This window comes from Primulina eburnea, chromosome 5 (genome assembly GCF_022965805.1).
Source record: "Primulina eburnea isolate SZY01 chromosome 5, ASM2296580v1, whole genome shotgun sequence".
Lineage (NCBI taxonomy): Eukaryota > Viridiplantae > Streptophyta > Magnoliopsida > Lamiales > Gesneriaceae > Primulina > Primulina eburnea.
This window is the reverse complement of record NC_133105.1, coordinates 7,935,792-7,963,000: the sequence shown is the minus strand read 5'-3', so window position 1 is coordinate 7,963,000 and position 27,209 is coordinate 7,935,792. Positions and strand designations below refer to the sequence as shown.

At 36.7% G+C, this 27,209-nt stretch overlaps 2 protein-coding genes and 1 long non-coding RNA gene across 7 annotated transcripts; 2 read left to right on the top strand and 1 right to left on the bottom strand.

The window, feature by feature from the left end:
- The first annotated feature begins 2,209 nt into the window (after positions 1 to 2,209).
- On the top strand, positions 2,210 to 5,469 carry LOC140832861 (aldehyde dehydrogenase family 3 member F1). The gene is made up of 10 exons (XM_073197117.1): positions 2,210 to 2,480; positions 2,924 to 2,992; positions 3,253 to 3,349; positions 3,553 to 3,759; positions 3,895 to 4,016; positions 4,241 to 4,345; positions 4,430 to 4,602; positions 4,684 to 4,774; positions 4,856 to 5,005; positions 5,076 to 5,469. The coding sequence occupies exons 1-10, from the start codon at positions 2,292 to 2,294 to the stop codon at positions 5,325 to 5,327; spliced, it is 1,455 nt and encodes a 484-aa protein (XP_073053218.1). The 5' UTR covers positions 2,210 to 2,291; the 3' UTR covers positions 5,328 to 5,469.
- Positions 5,470 to 8,923: 3,454 nt separating this feature from the next.
- Positions 8,924 to 13,207, bottom strand: LOC140832862 (mitochondrial inner membrane protease ATP23). 5 transcript variants are annotated; one of them, XM_073197120.1, is made up of 8 exons: positions 13,145 to 13,203; positions 11,715 to 11,821; positions 11,142 to 11,170; positions 10,315 to 10,458; positions 10,098 to 10,219; positions 9,785 to 9,922; positions 9,561 to 9,644; positions 8,924 to 9,319 (listed from the first exon to the last, which is right to left on the bottom strand). In XM_073197120.1, exons 4-8 carry the CDS (start codon positions 10,421 to 10,423, stop codon positions 9,185 to 9,187), a joined length of 588 nt encoding a protein of 195 aa, XP_073053221.1. In that variant the 5' UTR covers positions 10,424 to 10,458; positions 11,142 to 11,170; positions 11,715 to 11,821; positions 13,145 to 13,203; the 3' UTR covers positions 8,924 to 9,184. The 5 variants fall into 5 exon arrangements, with proteins under 5 accessions (XP_073053221.1, XP_073053222.1, XP_073053223.1 ...); XM_073197121.1 differs by lacking the exons at positions 11,142 to 11,170; positions 11,715 to 11,821 and having other exon boundaries at positions 13,145 to 13,207; XM_073197122.1 differs by lacking the exons at positions 11,142 to 11,170; positions 11,715 to 11,821; positions 13,145 to 13,203 and adding an exon at positions 12,773 to 12,959 and having other exon boundaries at positions 10,315 to 10,461.
- Positions 10,425 to 11,268, top strand: LOC140832864 (uncharacterized). Its single transcript, XR_012118172.1, has 2 exons — positions 10,425 to 11,018; positions 11,111 to 11,268. It is a non-coding gene; the product is annotated as an uncharacterized lncRNA (long non-coding RNA).
- Positions 13,208 to 27,209: the final 14,002 nt, after the last annotated feature.

Genomic DNA, 27,209 nt, shown 5'->3' with positions numbered 1-27,209 from the left:
GATCAAATAATATAAGCTATTTGGTTCGAAACACGCATGTTACCATGTCAGGAGATTTGTTTTTGTTTCACTCACAAATCATACTAACAAACCCAAGCCCCACGACAATCGAATGATGCCAATGTTTCATCTACAATCATCGCTGTAGCAGAAGGAGCGAGTCTTATGTGAGATATCATGGATCATAATTTGTGAGACGAGTCAATCTTACTCATATTCACAATAAAAAGTAATACTTTTAGCATAAAAAATAATATTTTTTCATTGGTGACCCAAATAAGAGATCCGTCTCACAAATACGACCCGTGAGACCGTCTCACACAAGTTTTTGCCTAGGGAAAAAACTTGTGTGAGACGATCTCATGGTCGTATTTGTGAGACGGATATATTATTTGGGTCATTCGTGAAAAAATATTACTTTTTATGTTAAGAGTATTACTTTTTATTGTGAATATAGATAAAGTTGACCCGTCTCACAGAGTAGGATCCGTGAGACGGTCTCACATGAGACCCACTCAATTTTTTAAATCTTCCATCTAAATATATGTATTTTAAAAATAAAAATTAATTGTTTGAATTTGTTAATAAAGATCGAAAAGTCGGGACGAAATCCTTCTGTTATACTAATTCGTGCTCTAAAATGTACCATACTTTGCTTAAACAAACTCCATCACTAAACATTATATATAAATAAAATACAATTAATAACAGACAAAATATTTGATTCATTTTTTATATAAAAAAATAATAATAAACTGTTTTGATCGTTTATTGTGATTGACATATTCTTTTTCTTTCTTTTTTATTTTTTTAAAAAAAGAGACAAATCAATTCATAATATATCATGCTTCTATATGCTGTTCGATGAGTTTAATTTTTAATAATTCATATAAACAAAATTTGTTTGAACAAAATATAACACAGTTTGAGAGCATTCCATCATCGTGTAATTCGTAACTTTTGAAAATGTTTTAAAAATGGCATTTCTAATTTTTTATTATTATAATCTTTATAACTTTTCTTTTTCGTTTTTGAAGGATTTAACTTCACTTTTTTTATCCACATCCTTTTGTAATTTTAGAAACGCATGACGCTTGGTACTTGGTACGATATATTGCTTAAAAAAATATCATCATACATTACATAGATATTAATTCTCTCATACATCGTCTCTTAAACCACGATTTAAGATATCATCGCTAATCATTTTTAGCCAAGTTTTTAATGGATTGGTCTACAAATCATTCTACTACTTCCATTAACCTGCAAATCTAAGATACGTCGGATTGAGAGTCTTGTTTGTTCTCTTCTTCACATGATCAAACCACGCTAGACCTATCTCCCTAATCTTATCATTTCTGATGGTACACCGAAATAACTCAGTTTTTTATTCCTAATTCTATCCTTGCGCGTTTTTCCACACATCCATATTAACATATGCATATCTGCTACCACCATCTTATGTATATGTAGTTATGTAGTAGTCCAACATTCCGAGTCTTAAAGCATAACCGTTTGAATAATAGTCTTATAATATTTTTCTTTCAATCTCATACGTACGCGTCCTTCTATCACATAAAACTCCTGATGTCATTCTCCATTTCATCTATCATGCTTTAATCTTATATTCTATATCCTTTCTAATATACTCGTCATTTAGATAAGATAGCAAAAAACTTGACAATGAGACTGTCAAACAAATTACTGCTTAAAAAAACGTAAGCATGTAAATTATTGGTCACGTTCGATGTTACGTGACATTCTGGTGAATCATAAAACCAAAACATTAAAGCATGACAATTACATAATTAAATAACTATTTTTTTTTCTTCCGCGAGTCATCAATAAAGGTATGATCCATTATCTAGATTTAAGTATATCTTGATTTGCACGTTAATGTGATAATTATAAATTTTATATAACAAAAATAGTGATTTTAAGTTGTATCATCTTCAAATAATATAATGAGTGTGAGACCGAATTTGTAACCCAGTGATCTCATCTCCTGTCAGATTAGCTGTGTTCCCGAATTTGATTTCCCCTTGTAATAAAAAAAATAATATATTGAGTGTGACTATGTCCGAATAAGTTAATTTATTTGGAATTTAGAATATGTAATATATTATATTCCAATTCTTTAAGAATTTCTATTTTTATTTTTTTTCTGAAATGATATAATCCAATTTTTTGGTTAAAGTTGATGGGGGCCGGCAAAGTGCATTTAATGGAGTGTGCAGGATCAATAAAATCACACATGTTGTGCTTGAGTCGTTGGTACACGCACGGAAGAAATGGAGGGACTTGGCTTAAGCTTAGCGGAGCTGCACCGAACTTTCCGCGGCGGGAAGACGAGAGGAGTGGAGTGGCGTAAATCCCAGCTCCGGGCCATGATCAAGCTGATTACTGAAAATGAAGATCAGATTTTCGAAGCCCTCGATCAAGATCTTGGAAAGCACCCCGTTGAAGCTTATCGCGACGAGGTTTATCACTTCTCTTGCTCCTCTTTTCAGAAGTCGGGTGCCCCCTCGTTATTTTGCCTCCATGCTTGTTCTTTCCTGTAGTTCCATTTGATCAAGTGTTCGTCGCTTCACTTCATTTTGCATATGTTGTATCCAAAAGGGTTGTTTAGTAATGATTGGACTTGTGGGTATGAGGTGTTTGTCGATTTTTTTGTATTCTTTTTTTCTTTTCATGTTAATTTGAAATCATAAATTTTGAAACATCGTACTTTTACTTTATGAACTGGAGTTGCCCACATGCATAAAAAGTGCAGGGATAGCAGGAAAACAAACATCAGTAAATTGATCTACGATTTTTAGCAGCTCGCAGGATTATACAGATAGTTGATGTTAGTTCCTATAGTGGTCTTTTTTTGATTGTGTTCTCAGATCTTTGAGAATCATTTTCCCCGTCTTATGTTCAGATTGGAATTGTAAAGAAATCTGCGGATCACTCTTTGCTTCATATCGACAAATGGATGGCACCGAAAAAGGTAGGTCTTCTTTCCGGATCGGACGACTTCATCACTTCTTAGCATGATCAGTATGATTAAGTTTCTGTCCCAACACGAGCCACAATATTTCTTTTATAAACACAATGTTCTCCAGCTCACAATCACGCGGACAGAAATGACAAGCAAAAGCTGTAATTGTATGGATTTTTTTTTATTCTATTTCGCTTAGCACAACTTATTTTAGCACAGAAACCTTGTGTCGAAGATATGGTGTTTATATATTACTATGGTTGATGCAGGGGTGGCTACCATTGCTATTGTTCCCCGCAAGTGGACAAGTGCTACCAGAACCATTTGGCACCGTTCTTGTAATCGGATCTTGGAATTTCCCCATCAGTAAGCATTCACTTTTTATCTTCTTCATTTTAACCGGCAGAAATAAAAGGTGACATGCTTTTCAGATTGCAATTTACCTTTATCATCATTATTGACCTCAGCATGTATCGATGTATCACAAGCTTACAACCTCCATTTCTTTTATAAATCTTTGTTTTGAAAATAAGCGTATAACTTAACCCCTTCATGTCATCTTCATTTAGGCCTAGCTTTGGATCCTGTTATTGGGGCAATATCTGCAGGAAATACAGTTGTCCTAAAACCTTCGGAGCTAGCCCCAGCATGCTCCTCTTTTCTTCATCGTACAGTTCCACTTTACTTGGATAAAGAGGCCGTCAAAGTCATTCCAGGTGGAAGTGAAGTAGCTGAACAACTATTGCAGCACCATTGGGACAAAATATTCTTTACAGGTTTCTTATTAATATGTAGCAGTTATATTCTCATACAGATGTTGGGATTATGATAATTCATTAGGATCAGAAAATGTCATATTTCAAATGGATGAAGTAGATATTTAATTCAACTACTGCTTACTACTACGATAGGTAGTCCACGTGTAGCACGTATCATCATGTCCGCAGCTGCGAAGCATTTGACTCCTGTGACTCTAGAGCTTGGTGGAAAATGCCCTGTCATTCTTGACTCCTTCTCTGGCTCAGACTTGCAGGTTTATAGTTACAAGGCTTTGTGACATTATTAGTAGGTTTACTACTTGGAAAGAAGCATACACCCGTTTTGGTCAGAGAACTAAATTCTTTTCGTTATGCTTCAGGAAATGTTGTTTAAAAACTACTTCGATGTTACTTTCCAGAGAAATATGCTGAGAGATGTCAAGTCTTCCAAAGTCTTAGTTAGTTTTATGTTGATTTTGGTTGTGATGTTGAATTGAAGGTGGCTGTGAAGAGAATAGTTGGTGGGAAGTGGGGACCTTGTGCCGGACAAGCATGCATAGGAGTAGATTATGTTCTTGTGCAACAAAAAGATGCTCCAGTCTTGGTATTACAACTTTCTGTTGTAATTTTTTTTGTCTATGTACAGGAAATGATTTTTGGTTTTATTTTTTGTATTTATTTCTTTCAGGTTGAATTATTGAAGAAGTCTATCAAAAAATTTTATGGTGACGAGGTGGATAAGCTTCAGAATATCTGTAGAATAGTGAACAAGCATCACTTTGATAGAGTGAGGAATCTTCTCAAGGACCCTTCTGTGTCAGCTTCCATTGTTTATGGTGGTTCAGTCGACTGCAAAAATCTGTTAGTTGTCTTCTTGTTTTCTCTATTTTCTGTTTGGCACAAGATTTAATGGATTACATGTATCAACCATTTAATTTGCAGGATGATTGAGCCAACAATTTTAGTTGATCCTCCCCTGGACTCCGAGATTATGATGGAAGAAATATTTGGTCCATTGCTCCCCATCATCACTGTAAATTGAATATACTGTGTCTGATCCATGTTCCGCTATCTGTACGCCACAAAATGTATAAGATATTGTCTTATTTTGCAGCTGGATAAAATTGAAGAAAGCATAGAATTCATCAACGAACGACCAAAACCTTTGGCCATTTATGCATTCACCAAATGCAAAAGGTTTAAGGAAAGAATCATGCAAGAAACATCGTCAGGAAGCTTGACATTCAATGATATAATGATTCAGGTATAGGCTGCTAATTTTTCTAGGTAAAAACAAAAAAATTAGAGATGATGATTAAGCACCTGGATTGCAGTTTTTATGCGACGCATTACCTTTTGGAGGTGTTGGTGAAAGCGGTTTTGGTCGGTATCACGGGAAGTACTCGTTCGATACTTTCAGCCATGAAAAAGCAATTCTTCAACGAAGCTTCTTCCTGGAACTGGAGCCAAGGTATCCTCCTTGGAATGATTTCAAGCTTGACTTCATAAAATTGGCTTACAACTTTAATTATGTTGGGCTGCTGCTGCTGCTGCTGAGGAGGATGCTGCGTCGTATTAACGTATAATAAAATTAACAAGCTTCATTCTAAGGTCTTTTTCTAGTTATCTACTTGATGTTTACCCTCTTTTTGTTGTAGTAGTGGATCTTGTAGAAGGGCTTTATAACAATACTCATCCTAAATCTTCTTGAAATCATTTGCTTTCTCACGTCGCTCTTTATTTATTTCACAGACATGGAACAAGATTATGCAAAAACGTCCGTAACAGGCATATTTCTGTGTTTATGTCAAGTGTTACCACCAGTCGTGTGGAAGGGTAGAATCCATCGGTTTTTGTTTTTTTTTCCTTGGTTTCAGTAATCTTTGGAGATTTTCAAGTACTAAAATACTCAAATACACATAATTCACGCGTTTCTGTGCCAGAGACGCTGTGCAATACCTAGCTCCAAGATTGTGTCATGCCACCTCAAAATGCACCAGTAGTTTATGTTTCAAGCCGAACCTTGCTCCCCCATAGCTCTCGATGTAGAATTCGTTCCCATTGTGATTAATCATCCTGATATAGCGTTGCTCATCGTGCATCAGTATCAAGATTCTTCCGACGCAGACTGCTCGGGAGGCAGTCGTATAATACCATGAATCTCTTTTGTTGGATTGAAAACGAGCACTAGTCTTGAGGATGTTTCCCAGTAGGCAGTTCCTTTCGAGTACGGCCCGTCATCTCTGAATATCAAATCCTCCCCCGACTCAAATCAGATTATATCTGAACTTCTCCTTGATGATGTTCTAGATGAGTACATTTCGAAGCAAACGATGGACTGATCAAACAATGGTAGTGCACAGATCAAATGATACACTCGCATTCATGTTCAGTACCGCTGGTTTAAGGCTAAGGACAACATTGAAATTCTCTTTGATGCTGTTTTTACGGATTTACACCATTTTCTTTCTTTTTATTTAAAAAATCAATAATAAGAATAATTATATTTAATAACAAAATAAATTGATAAAAATAACAATAACCATGAAAGATAAAAAATAAAAATTATAATTGAGATGATCATTAATAATTAAAATAATAGTGATGATATTAATAAAGTAACAACAACAATAGTAATAAATAGTATACTATATAAATTGAAATTTAATATCACACTGTATAAGTATAGACTATAGTTTTAAACTAGTCAGCATTATAATTTTAGTTTCTCTAATTGGCATAATAATATTTATTTTTAAATGTTTGAACTTTAGATATGACATTTATAACGCATTTGGATTATTTCTCAATCATACTTATATGGTGATATTATAAAACTTTTTATTTTACTTTCTATTTAAAAATTATATTAAAAATGAGGAAAAAGAAAGTTTGACTCTACACCAATATCTCATATTGCAAAACTGGAACTTCTTCATACTTCTATTATTGCTTTTTTTTTTTTTGTTTTGAAAAACCCCAATTATTTTTTATTGACTATCAATTTTGATGAAACATTCTTATTTTATTTGTAGATTATATATGTATACATATATTGTAGTGACCCGTTCCAGAATCACCTACTAATCAAGAACTAAGCATACAATTAACTTAATTAATAATAATCAGAGATAACAGCGGAAAAGGCCAACAAACGATAGTTATACAACCCAATCGAAATCCAGAACAACTCGAACTAAAATGAAAATATGCAGTACAACCATAACGAAATAGAATAGTACTGAAAACTAAACCAACCAGCTACTCACTGACCTCCTCCTGCTCTTCCTGAGCCATCCAACCTGAGGCCTGCCCCGTGGGAATGGGGTGTCCAAGATAAACAAAACCGAGGACGTGAGCGATAAGAACGCCCAGTACAAAAGCATGAGTATACAAGCCTATATGAAATGCACATGCTATGATATGATACCAGGGTAGTCAAGAAACAGGAGTAACAAAGGATCTCAAAATGCTCAGTCTAGAGGCGCCAAGTGGATAGTGCCGCGCGGTACTCCTCTGGGTCACTGCATCCACTACAAGAACAGACGTGGACCTAAAATGTCCCGGATCACCGAAGCCCTCCCGACCCGTCGGCCACTGTGTACTCTCGGTGTCCATGCGTCCACAAGACAAGACAGGGCTGAGCGGCCCCACAAGATATAGCTTATCTCGAAAGAGATACAGCTCAACAGTAAAGGCTATCTCGAAGGAGATACGGCTCAACATGAAATGCAACATGCATCATAAAACGTGACATAATAGCATGCATCATATGACATATAATAATGCAGCAGATAATCATGCAACACATATAAGGATGTATACTCGACCAGGATATCTCGGATAGTACTTTCGTACCTCTATCACAGCAAGCCTAGCCTTACGCAACACCGCTAATCAGGTCTAGAACAAGCCTACGCATCAAAAGCATACCCAATGAACAATACTACCATGCTCAACTAGCAAAACCAGTACTACCAAAGGTTTAGGGTTTACCTTCGTCCGTCGACAGCCCTTTGATGTCGATTGCCTCGTAACTCAGGCGTCGCTACACTACTAATCCTGGCAGCTCTTGGCTATCGCTCGACCGACAACTAACCCTAGAAACCTTCCAAACCTCTCAAAATGAGACACAACTTCAAGAACTTGCCATCCAAAATGAGGAATTCCGAGCACTATTTATAGGCTATGTTCGGATCCACCGAACCCACTTCGGAACGTCCGAACTCCTACGTGTCCATCGGCTCTTGACACCTCATGATCGGATCCACCGAACCTACACTTCGGAACGTCCGAACTCCCACGTGTCCATCGGCTCTTGACACCTCATGATCGGATCCACCGAACCTACACTTCGGAACGTCCGAACTCCTACGTGTCCATCGGCTCTTGACACCTCATGATCGGATCCACCGAACTCACTTCGGATCGTCCGAACTCTTCGGTGCTACCGAACCATCTTCGGTCCGTCCGATCATGACCACGGTCAAAATTACACATTAAACCTTCTTAAACACCATTAATCCGTTAATTACCCAATTTGGAATTCGGGCTACTACATATATTCAGATTTTAGTGTCGGTAAAAAGAATCAAACTCATAATCACTAGCTAAACAACGCTCACCTACTCCTCCAACTCAAACACCACTCATGAACATTAATCAATTACTATTTTTAATAGTGGAATACCACTCCTGAGAATCTGTACAATCCCTGACTTTGGTCAATCATCTTGTAAGTTTACTCATTTTGTATTTTTGTTAAGTATTCAATTTTGAGTTTTGGATCATGTTTTGTTTTTTAATCTTTTTTTCCCATTGAATGCACATATAGCGTCGAAAACATCAGCATTTCTCCGTGCCGCATCAGCATTTTTCGGACACGTAATATTTTTCGACATTGCGTCAACACTCTATGAAAAAATGACTAAAAACCAAAACATTACATAATTTATATAATTATGACCAATATCCAAAATTAATGCTCACATTACCAAAACATGAAATGAGCCAACAAACATGACCATTTTAGCTATTTTACCTTATAGAAAACAAAAAAAATGAAGTTTTAATAATATCGGTATTTATTTACTTGTATAACCTCGAAATCAAGATGTAAGAAAACACGAAATCAGAACTTTGTTTCTTATTGGTGAGTATACATATTTCTCACTTGGGAGTATCACCAGCAATTCAGACCAAACATCTGTTCCACAACACGAATAGGATCCAAAAAGGTGTTAATCTTATAAGATCAAATGTAACAACATATTGAAATATATACCCAACATTGTAAATGGGGAAAAAAGTATTGAAAGAGCCATACTTGCATCCGAGATTGCAGCTGGAAAATTTCTCTCTCATGACAACGAGTATATAAAAATGCTACGCGAGAATGTTTAAAAGAATCCTCAATTCTTGGGTCCAAAATATCATTTTTGCTTCAGGGAGCTCTATCAAACGGCTTCGTATCATTGTAGCAAACATCCCAAACAGCTTCCATGGCATCCTTAGCCGCAGTTTCTGAGCAATACGGGTTCGCAGTAACTGATTGCATTACTCTTCGCCTCACACAGTCCTTCAAATAACATTTTACATGAAGTTGACAGAGAGAATGGGATTTCTACGCACAGATGATCTTTGAAAGTTTTCCGGAATACCCTTGACACTGTCATGCAAGTTTTCCTTACATGCTTTCAATTATTACGTTAGGTATCGACGTCAATTAGATTGAAGCATAATGACGTGAAACACCATTTCAACAGGAATACATAAGAAACATTAAATACATCGGACAGCTACTACGGTGAGAAACTCACTTGCTCATGGCCACGAAGTTTCATGTGACCACGTAATAATTCCCTTTTGTAATGGCAATCACCACTGAGATGACCAGCTCGAATCTGTTTTCAGAGTCAGACAGAGATCAGAAAGAATAATAACATGATGAATAACCCCTCTTGTACCCCAACCAGCTCCCCTTCTCCCCAAAAAGAAAAAATAAGAAAGAAATATGTGAAACATAAATCATGTAGATTTTAACCTCACTGCAAGCATGATGTGCGCAACTCGTCCAATCCAAATTTTCAGCACGGCAGTCATCATACGCATGAATGAGCTCATGAATCACAACTTGGTTCACCTCATCTTGAATTTGCATTTGATTACTGCATACAACTATCTATAACAAAGAAAGTTTAAAAGCACCAAAGTTTCTGCCACTGCTCATGGTATATTACTTGGGAATAATTAGAAATGCTCAGCTTCTTGAATAAAGCCAACAACACACTTCATGGAATGACAGGGAATTGAGAATTTAAAAGTAACAAACAGTGGATTCTGATTCAACTACATACCCCTTCACCACGAACATAACCGCCACTGATCTGTTTATCGCAATTGACAGCCTTTATGAAATTGCTTCCAATACTACAGCCAGATTTCTCCAGATGCTCCATAAGAAACTTGACTGTTGGAGCTGCAACATTTACATAGAACTGTAGGCGAGGTTCTAAAACCCTAATCCCAACATTGACTAACAATAATTCAAGATGACTTTTGTAAGATGCATACTTCTGAAGCTTTTCTGGATCATTTTCTCACACTGATCCACTGTCATGCCTCCACGCCCCTCAGAAGATGAGCCAACAGAGGTTGCATTTCCACTAAGCTCATCAGCCATCTAATTCTTTTTTGTATGTGTCTTGTGTGCGGGGACTACTTCAACAATTAAGTTTGTATATTTAGCGATTAGATCAGACTCAAATAGTATTCTTTCCATCAATTTCTTAAATACAATTTAAATTGGATGGGCATTTGATATCGTAGGGCCCAGATTAGCACATTCGAATCACATGCAGGATTATGGAATCAATCGAGTTGTGAGAAAAATATTGTGGTTTTTCTTAATAAGCATATTTAAATATGTTGATTTTTGGATAAATTTTTTATTTAAAATTATATCATCAATTCCATCATTTTAAGCCACAGTTCAATAACAGAAGAAATAGAATAACCGCGAAATAATAAATGTTTCAAAACAATCCCAAGGACAAAATGTCCAAACTAAATAAAAGTATTTCATTATGATAAAACCTCGAAATCCTAATGAACCCAAAATAAAATAATCATATCCAATCCTCATGAATCAACATCACCTCCATGTATTCATCTCCTGAAAGTCACAAAAATTCATTGAACCCCTAAAAGTCCGGCAACTAAATCGACCTCAAGGATAAAGACAAAAACTATCATAAAAACAAATAATAAACATATTCGTAGACATAATACCATAATTCAGAAAAAAAAAATAACATATTAAATATTAGAATTTCTATCATGCAACACGGTGATGATAAGGAAACAAGAGACGGATGATAAGGAAACAAGAGACGACTCACATGTACGGTCGTATATGCAACAGGTTGACCTGCCAGAATCAAAAGATGATTCACATGACAGACATTAGAAAACAACATAGTAGAGCATAACATAATGGAGCGGAGCAGAACAAAAAAACATAGCAAAGCCGAACAGAACAAATTCCAAAATACGGGATTCCAAAATACGCAGATCAACAAAGCAAATACTTAAAACTTAAAGTAATCAATGACTTATAAAGTGCATTCCATTTTTTCTAAATGATTTCCACTACACGGCCTACACAAACAAAAGCCCTTACCCCTCCAATTAATCGGAGATACCACCTACAGCTCTTATTCCATCTCGCCGATTTTATTCTAGAATTGGATCAAGACTTCCAAGGTTGTTCTTTGAATCATGATTCTTGAACAACCCATCTAACTCAAATTCAATGGCAGAGTACTTAACAATTTCCCTGAACTTGTTTTCAATTACTACATCCTAAAATCAGAGGAGAAAAAAAATTTAAAATAGGAATTATCGTGAAAATTAAACCAACACCGGCGCATCCACCATAATCTAAATCCAAAACAAAATGCCTTAAAACTAACCTCCGGCAGGTGCTGGTGCTGGTGCAGCAGCTCGATCAGGCGGTGGGTTTCCTTCACCTTTTCTTTCTTCTTTACGGCGCAGAGGGTTTGGCTTGGGGGTTGTCCCCCTTCTCAGGCCCAAGAAAAAAAATATTATAAGATAAAATACTACTTGTTTGCTTATTATATTTTTAATAATATTCTCATTTATTAATTTATCTACTTCTATCCCAACATATCACAAAAATTTGTGTGAGACGATTTCAAGATCGTATTTTGTGAAACGGATCTCTTATTTAGGTCATCTATGAAAAAATATTATCTTTTATGCTAAGAGTATTACTTTTTATTGTAAATATCGGTAAGATTGACCCGTCTCACAGATAAAGATTCGTGTGACCGTCTCACAAGAAATCTACTCATATATAAAAGAGTGGGTCTCATGTCCATGAAAAAATATTACCTTTTATGCTAAGAGTATTATTTTTTATTGTAAATATCGGCAAGGTTGACCCGTCTCATAGATAAAGATTCGTGTGATCGTCTCACAAGAAATCTACTCATATATGAGACCGTATCACGGATCTTAATCTGTGAGACGGGTCAACCCTACCCATTCAAAATAAAAAGTAATACTCTTAGCATAAAAAATAATATTTTTTCATGGATGAGACCCATGAGACCGTTTCACACAAATTTTTGTCTATATAAAAATCTCCCACACTTCCAAAATTATCTTTATATGATATATATATTATAATTTTATTTATTTATTTTTATTTCAACTTTCAGATTGTACTTTATTCATTCGATAATTTTTAATATTATGAGATAATCATCATATAAATATAATCAATTCAAATGACAGTATGATCCTTCATTAACTTTTACATCTATGATATCACCCTTATTTAAATATAAAATAAATTAATTAGAAAAAATATTGTACATGCACACACCACCAGATGCTTGATGTACACTAGTTATTATTAATAAAGAAAGATGGGTGAATACTTTTGTTGAGGCTTTTTCCATATTCCTAAATTGCTCTTAGACCAATATATTAATAAAATGTCAACTTTCAACAATTAAGTTTGTATATTTAGCGATTAGATGAGACTCAAATAGTATTCTTTCCATCAATTTGTTAAATACAATTTAAATTAGTTTTTACATTACCGTCGCTTAATATGGCACGGTAATCACAAAACCGTAGCTATAAAAAGCGACGGTTGTACGAAAAACCGTCGCTAATTATAGCGACGGTATAGGTAAAACCGTCGCTATATTAATCGGCGGTTTTTTTAAAAAACCGCCGATTAATATAGCGACGGCACACCGCGACGATAATAAATTTAAGCAAAAATTAATGTATTAAATTTACACAAATAAACTAATACGTAAAAATTAAATCATGTATTAAATTTTCTGTACAAAAAAAACTATAAAACCTAATGTTGCGCGAAGATATAGCTGCTTCCACGTGACGCTGGAAAATCGCACGAGTAGCAAATCTACAAAATAAATACGAAATAGTTAGTACAAAATAAAAAACCGAAACTTCGAAAAATTTAGAGAGTATGGTTACTACCAGAGATAGGTGAAAATCGCTCTAGAAAATGGTTCGAGAACCTCGGTATAAATAGAATCATAGCGACGGCCTAAGATAAAACCGTTGTTAGTTGCGACAGAAAAAATTATAACCGTCGCTAGTAGCGACGGGTTTTCTATAAACCGTCGCCCATTGAGATCGGCGACGGTTTACTAAATACCGTTGCCGATTTAAGTCGCGACGGTTTACAAAAACCGTCGCGCCGACCATATATTAATCACCATATCTTGCGACGGGTTGACGGTAAACCGTGGCTAAATTCGCAATATATTACGACGAGTTATTAAATCGTGGCTAAAAAAACGACGATTTGTTTTAAACCGTGGCTAAAAAAACGACGGTTTGTTTTAAGCCGTCGCTTATTTTATTTGGCGACGGGTTTTTATATGCGACAGTTTTCGTAAAACCGTCGCTAAACCTACCGTTTTTTTGTAGTGCCTTGCTATGAGATTGTCAACATTTTTTCATCTTGTTTTTGACATCTAGATTTCTTCAACTATCACACATGTTTTTTTAATTCATTTATGTACGATGTACAAAATTATCGAATCACAATAGAAAAAATTTGTCCATCGGAACTTTTATATATCTTATAGATTAGATGCAGACTTTAGAGGTGTCATGGCGTTGTCATGTGTACATTTGTTGGTATTGATTGACTATATGAATATGTGAAAATATATAGATATCGATGAAATTTTGAAAATAAATAGTTGTACAACAACTACATTTGTGATTATAGCACAATAAACCAGTTCATAAACAAATTTTTAAAAGTAAATAGTTGTTCAACTATACTTGTGATCACAAGTTCACGAACTATAAAACATTGCAAATTATTTTTATATGACAAAAAAGAATATTAGAGAAATACGAATGCGTATGTTTTTTTTTTTTTACTTTTGTATATCGTCTATATCGAGTATCATGTCTATGATATATGTGTTATTTCAGTCAGTGGAGGCTTATCGAAGTGCAATAACCTTCCACAATGGCAAAAGACACTTTTTGGAAGCATTGGTCCACGAGAGAACAACATTTTTTTGTGAACAAAAAGTTTTCTTTTCAGCCTTTTTTCAATATATATATGGTAAGCACACAGTGTTTAGCAAGAACAAGAGCTATGATGATGGAGCTGATATTATCATCTTGTTTAAGCATAAGTTGATCAACCAAAGCGGCATAATGGTGGAACAACTTGTCCAACATTATTGTTTCTGCAATATGCTTCATGATCATCGATTCTTGAATGGATCTCACTGTGTTGGTCGCTGGCTCGCTGCCACTCCATAGCTTGAACACTTTCCTGCAATCCTTGTCTGTTAATTTCATACATTTCTACGACATCTACTTTAAATGACCCTTGATAGTTGTCCCACATCGTTTGGATAATATATATGAGAGTTGTATATATGGATTTAGACAATCTTATCTTCTCTTGAGCTAAATCTTAACATAGTATCAGAGCTCAAATTCTGTCGTTATGTGTTCGACTGCAAATAGTTGGGTCACCGTTCTGCTTATAGTTGGGTCATTCATAAATTTCGTAAGTAGTGATTACAATTACTTAATAAAAAAAAAAAAGTGATCATAGACTTTTTTTGTACGCACGAGTACTGTCACGCCCCGAGACTCGGGTTTGACACCGGCGTTGTTTAACGATCACGCGATTGAAAACAACAAGCCTTCGTAGCACAGTTTAAACCGAAACCAGTCTATGATTCATATTTCAACCGAAATAAATATTGTCTTTACAATAATGGAATAACAAAAAAAAAAAACGACAGAGTTTATAATGCGGAAACGTAAAAAAATAACTTAAACTAAATTCTTCTAGCGTTCACCATCCCCAAAATTTTTCGGACTCCTCATCCTCGAGTTCTTCTTCAGACTTATCTGGGAAGGTTGTAAGGGGGGGTGAGTATTTGGGAATACTCAGCAAGCGGGGGAATATCGAGCACAATAAAACAACATGCATAATTTTCAAAAAAAAACACATACTTGCATAACTTTTCCAAACACTGCGATTTATCTACTTTCTATGGTTTACTGACGTCAGTCCCTAATTTTTACTCCTCTAAGGGGGCGATGCCGTATAGCGGTTATGTCCCACACCGCGTAAGGGTACGTCATGGTTGGGATTCCCACCCATATACAGTCGATTCCTCACAGTGTTTTTAAAATCGTATGACAACACAAAAGTAGAAGAAAAATTGTACTCGACTATTTTTTTCTTTCAAAATTTTCGAAAATAATCCCACATGCATAACCGGAATTTTAAACATTAAAATAGCCCACTTACATTAAATTTCTTGAAGAAAACTTGAAAAACTACGGTGGCTGGACTGCAGCAGGGCTTCGCTGTGCTCGAAAAAAAAACCTAAGGAACTAGAGGGGATTCTCGAAAATTATGGTGTGATATGAGGTGTGAATTTTGAGTTAGGTGACCCTCCTATTTATAGGGGTTGGATGCTATCTCGATAGGTATCATCCGTGTATCAAATCTCCAACAAAATCGTGATCTAAATCTTGGTGATACGCGAAAATCTAATCTTTATCCAACCAAATTTTCGAAATTTTGTATGATATATAAACTCTTGAATTCGAAATTCTAGGGTTGGTATTATCCCATGCTTGATTTTTATCCCGGTATAAAAAATTATCTCAAATCTTAGCTCTTTATCTGCTTAATATTAAATAATATACATGATATTATTATTCACTAAAATCTTGCAAAATCTCATATCCTAAAATTTAAATAAAAATCTGGTATCCAAAATATACTGTCATGATAAAACGATAACTTAAAATCTTGGGTTTTACATCCCTCCCTCCTTATGAGAAGTTTCGTCCTCGAAACTTGGGTTGGCTTGGTCTATGAAGAGGTACGGGTACTGGTCCCTCATCCTTTCTTCTAGTTCCCACGTGGCTTCTCTTTCAGTGTGGTTAGATCATTGCACTTGACGTAGGGGATGATACGTCGCCTTAGTACTTGGTCCTTGGTGTCCACAATTCTGATGGGAACTTCTTCGTACTTCAGCTCTTCTCCCAAGTTACTTTCGATCATGAGCGGTTCTGCTTCCAACACGTGGCTTGGGTCCGAGATGTATTTCCGTAGTTGGGACACGTGGAAAACGTTGTGAGTTCTAGACATGCTTGGTGGCAGTGCCAATCTGTATGCTAGCGTGCCCACTTTTTACAAAATCTCAAAGGGTCCTACATAACGGGGGTTTAGCTTCCCGACTTTACTGAATCGGACTACTCCTTTCATAGGCGACACTTTTACGTAGGCCTTCTCGCCAACGTTGAATTCCACTGGTCTTCTTTTCAGGTCGGCCCAGCTCTTTTTTCTGTCTTGAGCTGCCTTGAGTTTCTCTCGGACCACTGTAACCTTGTCTACTGTCATCTGTACGAGATCGGGTCCTACCACTGTCTTTTCTCCCACTTCATCCCAATATAAGGGTGACCGACATTTTCTTCCATACAGAGCTTCATATGGAGCCATCCCAATACTGCTGTGATAGCTGTTATTATAAGCAAACTCGATCAATGGTAGATGATTACTCCAATTGCTACTGAATTCTAGGGCGCATGCTCGCATCATGTCTTCTAGGGTTTGAATTGTTCTCTCGGTTTGGCCATCGGTTTGAGGGTGATAGGCCGTGCTAAGAGTAACTTTCGTTCCCATGGCCCCTTGGAAGCTTTTCGAAAAACGTGAGACAAACCTTGGGTCTTTGTTAGACAGGATGCTCACTGGTACTCCGTGCAGTCGTACAATATTGTCCCTATACAGTGTAGCTAACTTGTCCAGATTGTAGTTCATACGGACGGGTAGGAAGTGTGCAGATTTGTAAGTCTATCTACAATTACCCATATTCCGTCTTGACCTTGCCTCGACTTTGGTAATCCTACCACAAAGTCCATGGAGATGTGCTCCCATTTCCACTCGGGTATCTCCAAAGGTTGCAATAATTCTCCAGGTCGCTGGTGCTCTGCTTTGACCTGTTGACACACTTGGCATTTTGATACAAATTCTGCCACATCTCTTTTCATTCCATTCCACCAAAAATTACCCTTAAGGTCTCTGTACATTTTTGTACTTCCTGGATGGACTGAAAATTTGGACTTGTGCGTTTCTGACAATATTTCTTGGCGACGGTTATCGCTGTCTGGTACCCACAGTCGTCCTTTCATCCATAGGACTCCCTTGTCATCCAATTGTAGATCTTGAGACTTCCCGCTTTCGACTTGTTCCTTAAATTTCTTTAGTTCGGGATCTCGGTCCTGATTTAACTTGACGGTCTCTTGCAGACATGGCCGAGCGGAGAGTGAAGCTAGGGTGATCTTGCCTCCATTTTTCCGACTCAGAGCATCGGCCACTTTGTTCGCTTTACCTGGATGGTAACTTATAGTCAATTCGTAATCCTTCAGTAGTTTGATCCATCGACTTTGCCTCATGTTTAGTTCTTTTTGCGTGAACAAGTACTTGAGGCTTTGGTGATCCGTGAAAATTTCACACTTGGCGCCATAGAGGTAGTGTCTCCAAATTTTTAAGGCGAAGACAATTGCTGCTAACTCAAGATCATGCGTAGGGTAGTTCTTTTCGTGCGGTTTTAACTGCCTTGACGCATAGGCGATCACTCTTCCCTCTTGCATGAGTACGCATCCCAGACCTTATTTAGATGCGTCACTGTAGATGGTGAATTCCTTATCTTCAGTAGGTAAGATTAGCACTGGCGTGGATGCAAGTTTTTCCTTCAATGTCTGAAAACTTTTCTCGCAACCTTCGTCCCAGACGAACTTGGAATTCTTCTGAATGAGTTTATTCAGTGGTATGGCGATTGAGGAAAAACCTTCGACAAACTTTCTGTAATAACCTTCCAGTCCAAGAAAGCTCCTGATGTCGGTGGCGTTCTTAGGTTTTGGCTACTCTGTAATTGCCTCAACTTTCTTGGGATCCACTGATACTCCGGCTTCCGAGATCACATGTCCTAGAAAGGATACACTCTTAAGCCAGAACTCACATTTCTTAAACTTAGCATAAAGCTCTTTCTCCCTCAGTGTCTGTAGTGCGAGGCGGAGGTGCTCTTCATGTTCTTCCTCGTTGGGAGAATAAATGAGGATGTCATCAATAAATACCACTACGAACCGGTCCAGAAATGGTTTGAACACTCTGTTCATTAGGTCCATAAAGGCTGCAGGCGCGTTGGTCCGTCCAAAAGGCATCACTATGAACTCATAATGCCCATATCTTGTCCGAAAAGCTCTTTTGAAAATATCTTCAGCCCTGACCTTCCATTGGTAGTAGCATCTTCTCAGGTCAAGCTTGGAAAATGTTGTAACTTCTTTAAGTTGATCGAAAAGAATCGTCTATCATTGGAATAAGATGTTTATTCTCGATTGTGATCTTATTGGGTTCTCTATAATCTATACACAATCTCATACTTCTGTCTTCCTTATTCACCATCAGGACTAGAGTTTCTTATGGAGACGTACCCAGTTGAAATTGCTTCTTGTCTAGCAATTGTTGAAGTTGTTCTTTTGGCTCTTGTAGTTCAGTTGGCGTCCTTCGATATGGTGTTATTGAAATTGGTTCAGCACTGAGAACCACATTGATTTTGAACTCAACCTCGTGGTCCGAGACTATCCCGAGAATTCTTCCAGAAAAACGTTCGGAAATTCTCGCATTATTAGTGTATCTTCCAGCTTGAGCTCAATTTCTTCTTGCACTTCGTTCACCTTAATGGCCTTCCAAGTCTGGGAAGCAGAAAAATGTATTTCTGTCTCTTGGCATTGCCATGATACCTGATTTCTTCTTGGTTCACGGTTTGGATCTTGAAAATCTTACTCCGGCAATCTGCTGTTGCATTGCTCTTAGATTACCAAACCATCCATACGATGACATTGAAATCTACCAAAGTACTTGGAAACAAGTCAGCACGGAATATACGCGAATAGATGATGATTTTATTTTATGTTGAAATTATTATGATTACTATCTAAAAACTAAAAAACCCATATAAAATCTTGGAACTTAATTCAATATCAATCTATACCCTATTGATTTAAATCCCAAAAATTATAACTCAATCGTCAAAAAATAAAATCTTATTCAACCTTGAAATTAATCATCAATTAATTCATTTGTTAAATCTTACTTGCACTAAACCTTACTTTCCTCAAAACCATGAGCTTAGAGAGCTCTAACACAAACTATTTTTATTGAATGTCTTTCTCCTTGAATCTTTCTTAGTAACGAAAAAATTCAAAACTTATTATGTTGTACCTTCCTCAATATCCAGCAATAATCTCATAACTTATTTTATGCATATAAGATCGTAATCTACTAGTTATCCCAAAATAGTATAAATTATTAAACCTTAAGATATTGTCTCCCAATTCATTTAAACAATATAACCTAAAATCATACATATTTAAATTTAACGCTTAGCATTCTTAAGAACCCAAATTAATATTTATACATTTAACTATTGCCCAAAATCAACTTCCAAATTGGAATCTCCAAAACTTATTATAGCTCATATCCCATATTTTCACATACTAGTTTTTTTTTTCCATAAATAATTTATTATCCCCAAATCAAATATTTAACCTTAAGTCAGAAGCTTAAGTAACCTTATCTCACATAAATACAATCTCAACAATATCGGTCAATACTAATTGTTTTCTTAGTAAAATTCCATAAAAATCCGATAAGCACTACTTGAAACGCGTTGAACGAGATTTTTCGAGATATTTTTCAAAAATAGAAAGCCTAGGGATAAACATATGGATTGAAAGATTACGTCGAGAGGGTTTCAGAACAGTTGACAGAACCGAATTCGGAGTTTCCTACCGAAAAAAATCGAAAGGCACATGCTGGCGGGTTGACTCGTTGACTCGGCCGGGTTGACTCGCCGGGTTATTGTCGGAGCATAGGCGTATGACGGTGACGGCGTAAGTGTAACGTACCGTATTTTCATACTTAAAAATTTGCGGAAAAATTAAAAATTTTCTTAAACATAAAATAACATTCAAAGTTTGCCATAAAAATATCACAACCAAGTCCCCCATAAGACATGGCGGTTCAAAGTACTACAATAAAATTTGCTCACAAACGTTTTGCTCAAAGTATTTCCCTCGAACCAAGAAATCAGAGTTAATTAACATTTGCGTAAAAACATAAACTTTGCGGTCCTCGGGTTTAGCCTGCCACTCAGCCCAAGCCTGCCCCTTGGTCATCACCTCCTGTCTCCTCAACATAGACACCTGCATCGATCAAGTCTAGTGAGTCTAAAGACTCAACACGTATAAACTGGAATAACGAGTACTACATAATAAGATCGCATGCAACTTTAAAATAGGACATACATAATTTGAAACTTGAACTTGCGCATTAAATCTTGAACATACGTACATACATACTTCGACGTGCCATAACTTAAACTTTCCATAAACATGCTGCATACTTGAACATACTTTAACATACATAACTTCATCATTTTGCGTAGAGGATGTTTCAAAGCAAGTGACCCATACATAATAAACGCCTGATCAGACATACCACAGTACTGGGCTGACAGGGACGTATCCACTGCCGCATACATAAGATCCCTGTTCATAATTTAACAGGCCAGTTGATCCACGTTCATAATTTAACGCTTCACAACCACGATCTAACCCGTTCATAATTTAACGGGCGGATTGGTCCCCGTTCATAATTTAACGCTTTCCAATCCTAACATAATTTGGTCACAAGACATTTAGCATACCTCAAAACTTAAAATACTTTCTTTTGCACGTCAACATACTTACTTGGCGTTGAGGGATTCGTTGGACTTCGATCGGGGCCGTTGCTGCAACATACTAACATGAACTTGCATACTTAACTGGCATAACTTAGACGTAAAAATCATACTTACTCCTAAGCTCAATCAATACTTAGGACGTTCTAAGTTTTCCCATGACTCGACCTTGAAAACATCATATTAAACCTTAGCATACAACCTCAAACCGAATCCTAAGTGATGAAAGAATGTATCCCAAAAATAGGAGGACACGGACCCCGTGCCTAGGTCCGGGCTTGGGTCCGTGTAGATACTTCATGGTGTGTGTGTGTCGAAAAGTAAAGACACGGACCCCGTCTATAGGTCCGGGTCAGGGTCCGTGTAGATACTGTGAAGGGAACACTCGGAAAGGAGAGGGGCACGGACCCCGTGCATGGGTCCCTCAAGGGGTCCGTGTAGACTCGGGTTTTGGACACTACTGAGGAACAAGGGCACGGACCCCGTGTGGGGGTCCGGGTGAGGGTCCGTGTACTCGCGGGACAAGAAAACTCACGAAAATTCTGTACATGTTTTGCTTAACATCCTAGACTCGATTACACGGACTATGAAACGACACCCCGAGACCCACCTTAGCAGGCTATAACATCAACCAAATTCGTACAAACACCCAAAGCAATGTGTTCACCTTACAACACATACAATTCAAAGCATAGCAATTGACACCAATTCGTTTCCCACGACTCCTAACGCATTCGAGTGCCTATCGACACGATACGACGTATCAAATAACATCCCAACATCATACTAATCATACCTAGACGCAGCAACGATCACCCATCGATACCCAACGAAGCCTGCAACAAAAACTCAGGAACACATATTTTCATAAAAGTCGCAGTTTGAGCAGTCCCACGAAAAACGTCATAACTCACTCAATTTTCGTCCAAAAATTTCGAATCAAATATCAAATCGAAGGTATCGAAAAGTTCTACGTTTTTGCCGTTGAAAGTTTTCCCAAAATATGAACCGAAAAATCGCAGTTTTGACATGAACAGTAAAAACGAGTTTTAGATCTAAAACTTTTCTTTCGAAATTGATCCGATTCATGATCCGCTCAAACTACTAGCATCATACATAACTTTTACGCATAAAAACAACGCAACGCATAATATGACTTGATCGACACAGCAAGAACAGAATATACGTGCCTTTTGATATTTAAAAAATACCGTGACGACGATACCGAAGCGGAGAAGGATGCGAGGTTGATCCGGGACGAACGTGGCACTAATTTCTTGCAATGAAATAAAGAAAAGTTGCGGGAGAATTCGAAGGGGAGGGGCGGCTGCTACCATCTTGAAGAACCCTAGTTTTCTTTTTAAAATGGTGATAGGAAATTGTGTGGTGTGTGTTGTGTTATACGTGAGTGTGTGTGTAGGTGTGTGTGCGTGAGTCAACAAGTTAGGGAGGTAATTAGTGGGTTATTTTAGGGAAATAAATTGCTTAAATATAACTTAACCACTAATTAAAAGTAAATCAAACACTTACTCAATAATTCTTTGGAATTAAAATACACACTAATTTGAATCAAACTCTCTAATCAAAATAACACACACAAAAAAACTAATTTTAAAAATTCTAAACTCTTAAAATTACTAAATAAATGGTTTAGGCTTAACAATGCTAAAACTCAATAAATCATTTAAAATGCACATCCTCGACTTAAAATAAAATACCACATTTAAATTGCCAAAAACATCGTCACCGGTCTTTTCCTCGATCCCGCCTCGAATAATCGCCTGAAACATGAAATTCGAAAAGTATTTTAACATGCATCAATTAAACATAAATATTTAAATAATGAAAATTCTTAAATCGTGAATTAAAACCCAAATCAATGAATTAAGCATGCATTAAAACATTTAATAAAATACATAAGGAATTTAATAACTTGCACGCACGTGGCTCATGTGGATCTCAAATTTCGGGACGTCACAATCTATCCCCTTAATTTGAATTTCGTCCCCGAAATTCGCTTATCCTCGATAATCCAAAAGTTAGATTCTTAATTCTAGCATCCCAACGATCCACGCTACCGCTGCGCTACTCTGAATAAAATTAAGTCTTATGTTGTTCTTACGTCTCTTCAATCCTAATCAAATTGCCTACCAGAAACCTCGTTTGCTAATCGCAACTTAAAACGACTTATGGTAACTTAGCTTACTTTACTACGACCTCGAATTCGGACTTTTCTCGTTGTTCTCAATATTAGAAATGAAGGTTCAAACTTATCGTATCTTACCTTCTCTATACTATACCTGTAATGTCAATGACCTATTACATTAGCATTTATGCAGTCCAACCTAAGAGGTCTTAGCACCAACGGTTACTGATCAACTTCCATCCTCAGCAATACACTTACAAGTTAAATCTTATCTTAATCCCCATAATAATATTGGCCTACAATCCTTGAATCGAATATTTACCTTACGATACAAACTTACATAACTTAGCTATTTACAAGTACGACCCAAATATAAAATTGTTGCCAACCTTTCATTTCGAGTAACATAAATCCGTAAAACCCCAAAATATATAATATCGATCCTCTCCTTAAATAAAAACTTTCTAGCATCAATCACATGCTTAAACTATTCTCTTCACGATTACAATATAGTTAAAGCCTAAGACACTTGAACTTTCCTCATTGGAACGAATGTCCCACTTAGACGTATCCACAATACTCAATTAATTCTAGCGTAAAAACTTAATAAGTTTCCTTTGTTAATGATGGACTAACTCTAATAAATCAACTCCTCTTAACAAATAGAATTCTAGAATCCCCATATCAAGCTTTTAGATTTCTTACTCAATAAAAATCTTAATATTCACTTATTGATAACTTATGTTGAACACCACTAATTTCCTTTGTTTTTATTTCACCCGAAAATTCCGTATGAGCAAATATCCCATAAATTTGAAATTCAACCTTACGCAGTCCAAATAGTTTTGGATAACATAATTCCAACACACATAATCACTTCTCAAGTTTCTTAATAACCTACAAAAATTCCCAAGACAAGATGTCTACTTCAATTCTTACATGCGTCGTCTATTAAAAAAACTAATCATCAACCATACCCAACCTTCTAGAAAAATCAAATTCCAACAAAGGTACAAGCTTAATTGTTACAATCATGACTAAAACTTATGACACATCGACTTAAGTTCCCAAAAAAAAATTTTTCGCTAACTCAATGTCTACTCTTATAACTTAGCTAAACGATCAACTTTACCTCAAATCGTTATCACCCTGAATTTTAAATTTGCCGCAACATTAATTCACTAGCGCTTAATTTTTCGAGCCAAATGTCGATTCATCTTACAATCCCCTTGATTACCATTTCTTATAATATTATAACCCAGATACTTCAAGGTTCTAATGATCCCTTCGAGCTTAAATCATCGAAAATTCTTATCATTTAAATCATTCAGTTCTCACTTACTGCTAAACTAGTTCCCCAAATTCCTTAAAATTGTAGCATTAATTCATTATTTCCTCAAAATTATCCAGTTTGTCCCAAATTTCGGAAATTCCACATTTACCCATAAGTTGTTGGCGTTCCTAATTCCATCTTATAGATTTCTCGTAACACAAAGTTCAATAATTTTAGGCTTATTAAACCCAAAATCAATTCCATAACCTCGAAAAGCTACTGATCTTACTCAGGTGTTCCTTAAAAGTTCGAACTAAATCCTCAAAAGTTTCAAAATTTGCAATTTGGTCCTTAAAGTTCCCACAATTTATATTTTTGGCCCTACAACTCTTTGAAATTTGCATCTTCGTACCCATAAATTTTTTCGACTTAACCTCATTAACCTTAAAATTCTTTGCACTCAAAATCGAATCCCCAAAATTTGGTAAATTTGAAAATAATCCCTTAGAGTATTGCTTTACACTTAGGTCCTTAAAATTCTCAATTCATGAAATTCAATCCTTAAATATATCTAGATAGAACATACACTTTAAATAAATTCTTCGTCTTATACTTCCAAAGATCGTCGTAGCCTTCGAATCATTAATTCTTACATGAAATCTTCAAGAAATTAATTAAGCTAGCAACCACGAACCATTTGTAATTTCTTAGAAAATCTACAAGTCTCAAAAGCATTCGTAATTGTCAAATTTAACTTATGACTCACTAGTCTAACATCAGTACTACTATCCAAAAATTAATATAGAAAAATCATTTACAACTTTTTCTAACGCCCAAAAGCAAAATTCTTACTCATGTCCAATTCCACCACACCAGCGTGCAAGAAAATTAAATAGTTTTTCATTTCATGTCGTAACATGCATAAAAAAATTTAAAGATCCATTCTCAACTTATAACGACATGCAAACCCGTACTCCAAAACGTATGTCATATAAACATACAGGTGATAGAATTAAAACATGCACATGCCGAAATCATGACTTCATGCTTACTACTTAAAAGACTTTAAAACTGTAAAACTTACAGACTTGAGGTGTGACTTCGAGAGCTTCTTGCGACTGGCAGTAGGCATAACCCTTTACAAGAACACCGCTCTGATACCAACTGTAACGTACCGTATTTTCATACTTAAAAATTTGCGGAAAAATTAAAAATTTTCTTTTAAACTGAAAGGAATGCGGAAATGAAATCAAATACGGTCGTCACTACATCCTTCATCAATAAAAATGTTTGAAATCGACATCACCAATAAAATTTGCTAAAAAGAAACACTTGCTCCAAAAGTCTTGAAATGAAACATAACATCAGAGTATTTTGAACTTGCATAAAAATCGTAAAATAACATGGGCGGTCCTCGGGTTTAGCCTGCCACTCAGCCCAAGCCTGCCCCTTGGTCATCACCTCCTGTCTCCTCAACATAGACACCTGCATCGATCAAGTCTAGTGAGTCTAAAGACTCAACACGTATAAACTGGAATAACGAGTACTACATAATAAGATCGCATGCAACTTTAAAATAGGACATACATAATTTGAAACTTGAACTTGCGCATTAAATCTTGAACATACGTACATACATACTTCGACGTGCCATAACTTAAACTTTTCATAAACATGCTGCATACTTGAACATACTTTAACATACATAACTTCATCATTTTGCGTAGAGGATGTTTCAAAGCAAGTGACCCATACATAATAAACGCCTGATCAGACATACCACAGTACTGGGCTGACAGGGACGTATCCACTGCCGCATACATAAGATCCCTGTTCATAATTTAACAGGCCAGTTGATCCACGTTCATAATTTAACGCTTCACAACCACGATCTAACCCGTTCATAATTTAACGGGCGGATTGGTCCCCGTTCATAATTTAACGCTTTCCAATCCTAACATAATTTGGTCACAAGACATTTAGCATACCTCAAAACTTAAAATACTTTCTTTTGCACGTCAACATACTTACTTGGCGTTGAGGGATTCGTTGGACTTCGATCGGGGCCGTTGCTGCAACATACTAACATGAACTTGCATACTTAACTGGCATAACTTAGACGTAAAAATCATACTTACTCCTAAGCTCAATCAATACTTAGGACGTTCTAAGTTTTCCCATGACTCGACCTTGAAAACATCATATTAAACCTTAGCATACAACCTCAAACCGAATCCTAAGTGATGAAAGAATGTATCCCAAAAATAGGAGGACACGGACCCCGTGCCTAGGTCCGGGCTTGGGTCCGTGTAGATACTGCATGGTGTGTGTGTGTCGAAAAGTAAAGGCATGGACCCCGTCTATAGGTCCGGGTCAGGGTCCGTGTAGATACTGTGAAGGGAACACTCGGAAAGGAGAGGGGCATGGACCCCGTGCATGGGTCCCTCAAGGGGTCCGTGTAGACTCGGGTTTTGGACACTACTGAGGAACAAGGGCACGGACCCCGTGTGGGGGTCCGGGTGAGGGTCCGTGTACTCGCGGGACAAGAAAACTCACGAAAATTCTGTACATGTTTTGCTTAACATCCTAGACTCGATTACACGGACTATGAAACGACACCCCGAGACCCACCTTAGCAGGCTATAACATCAACCAAATTCGTACAAACACCCAAAGCAAT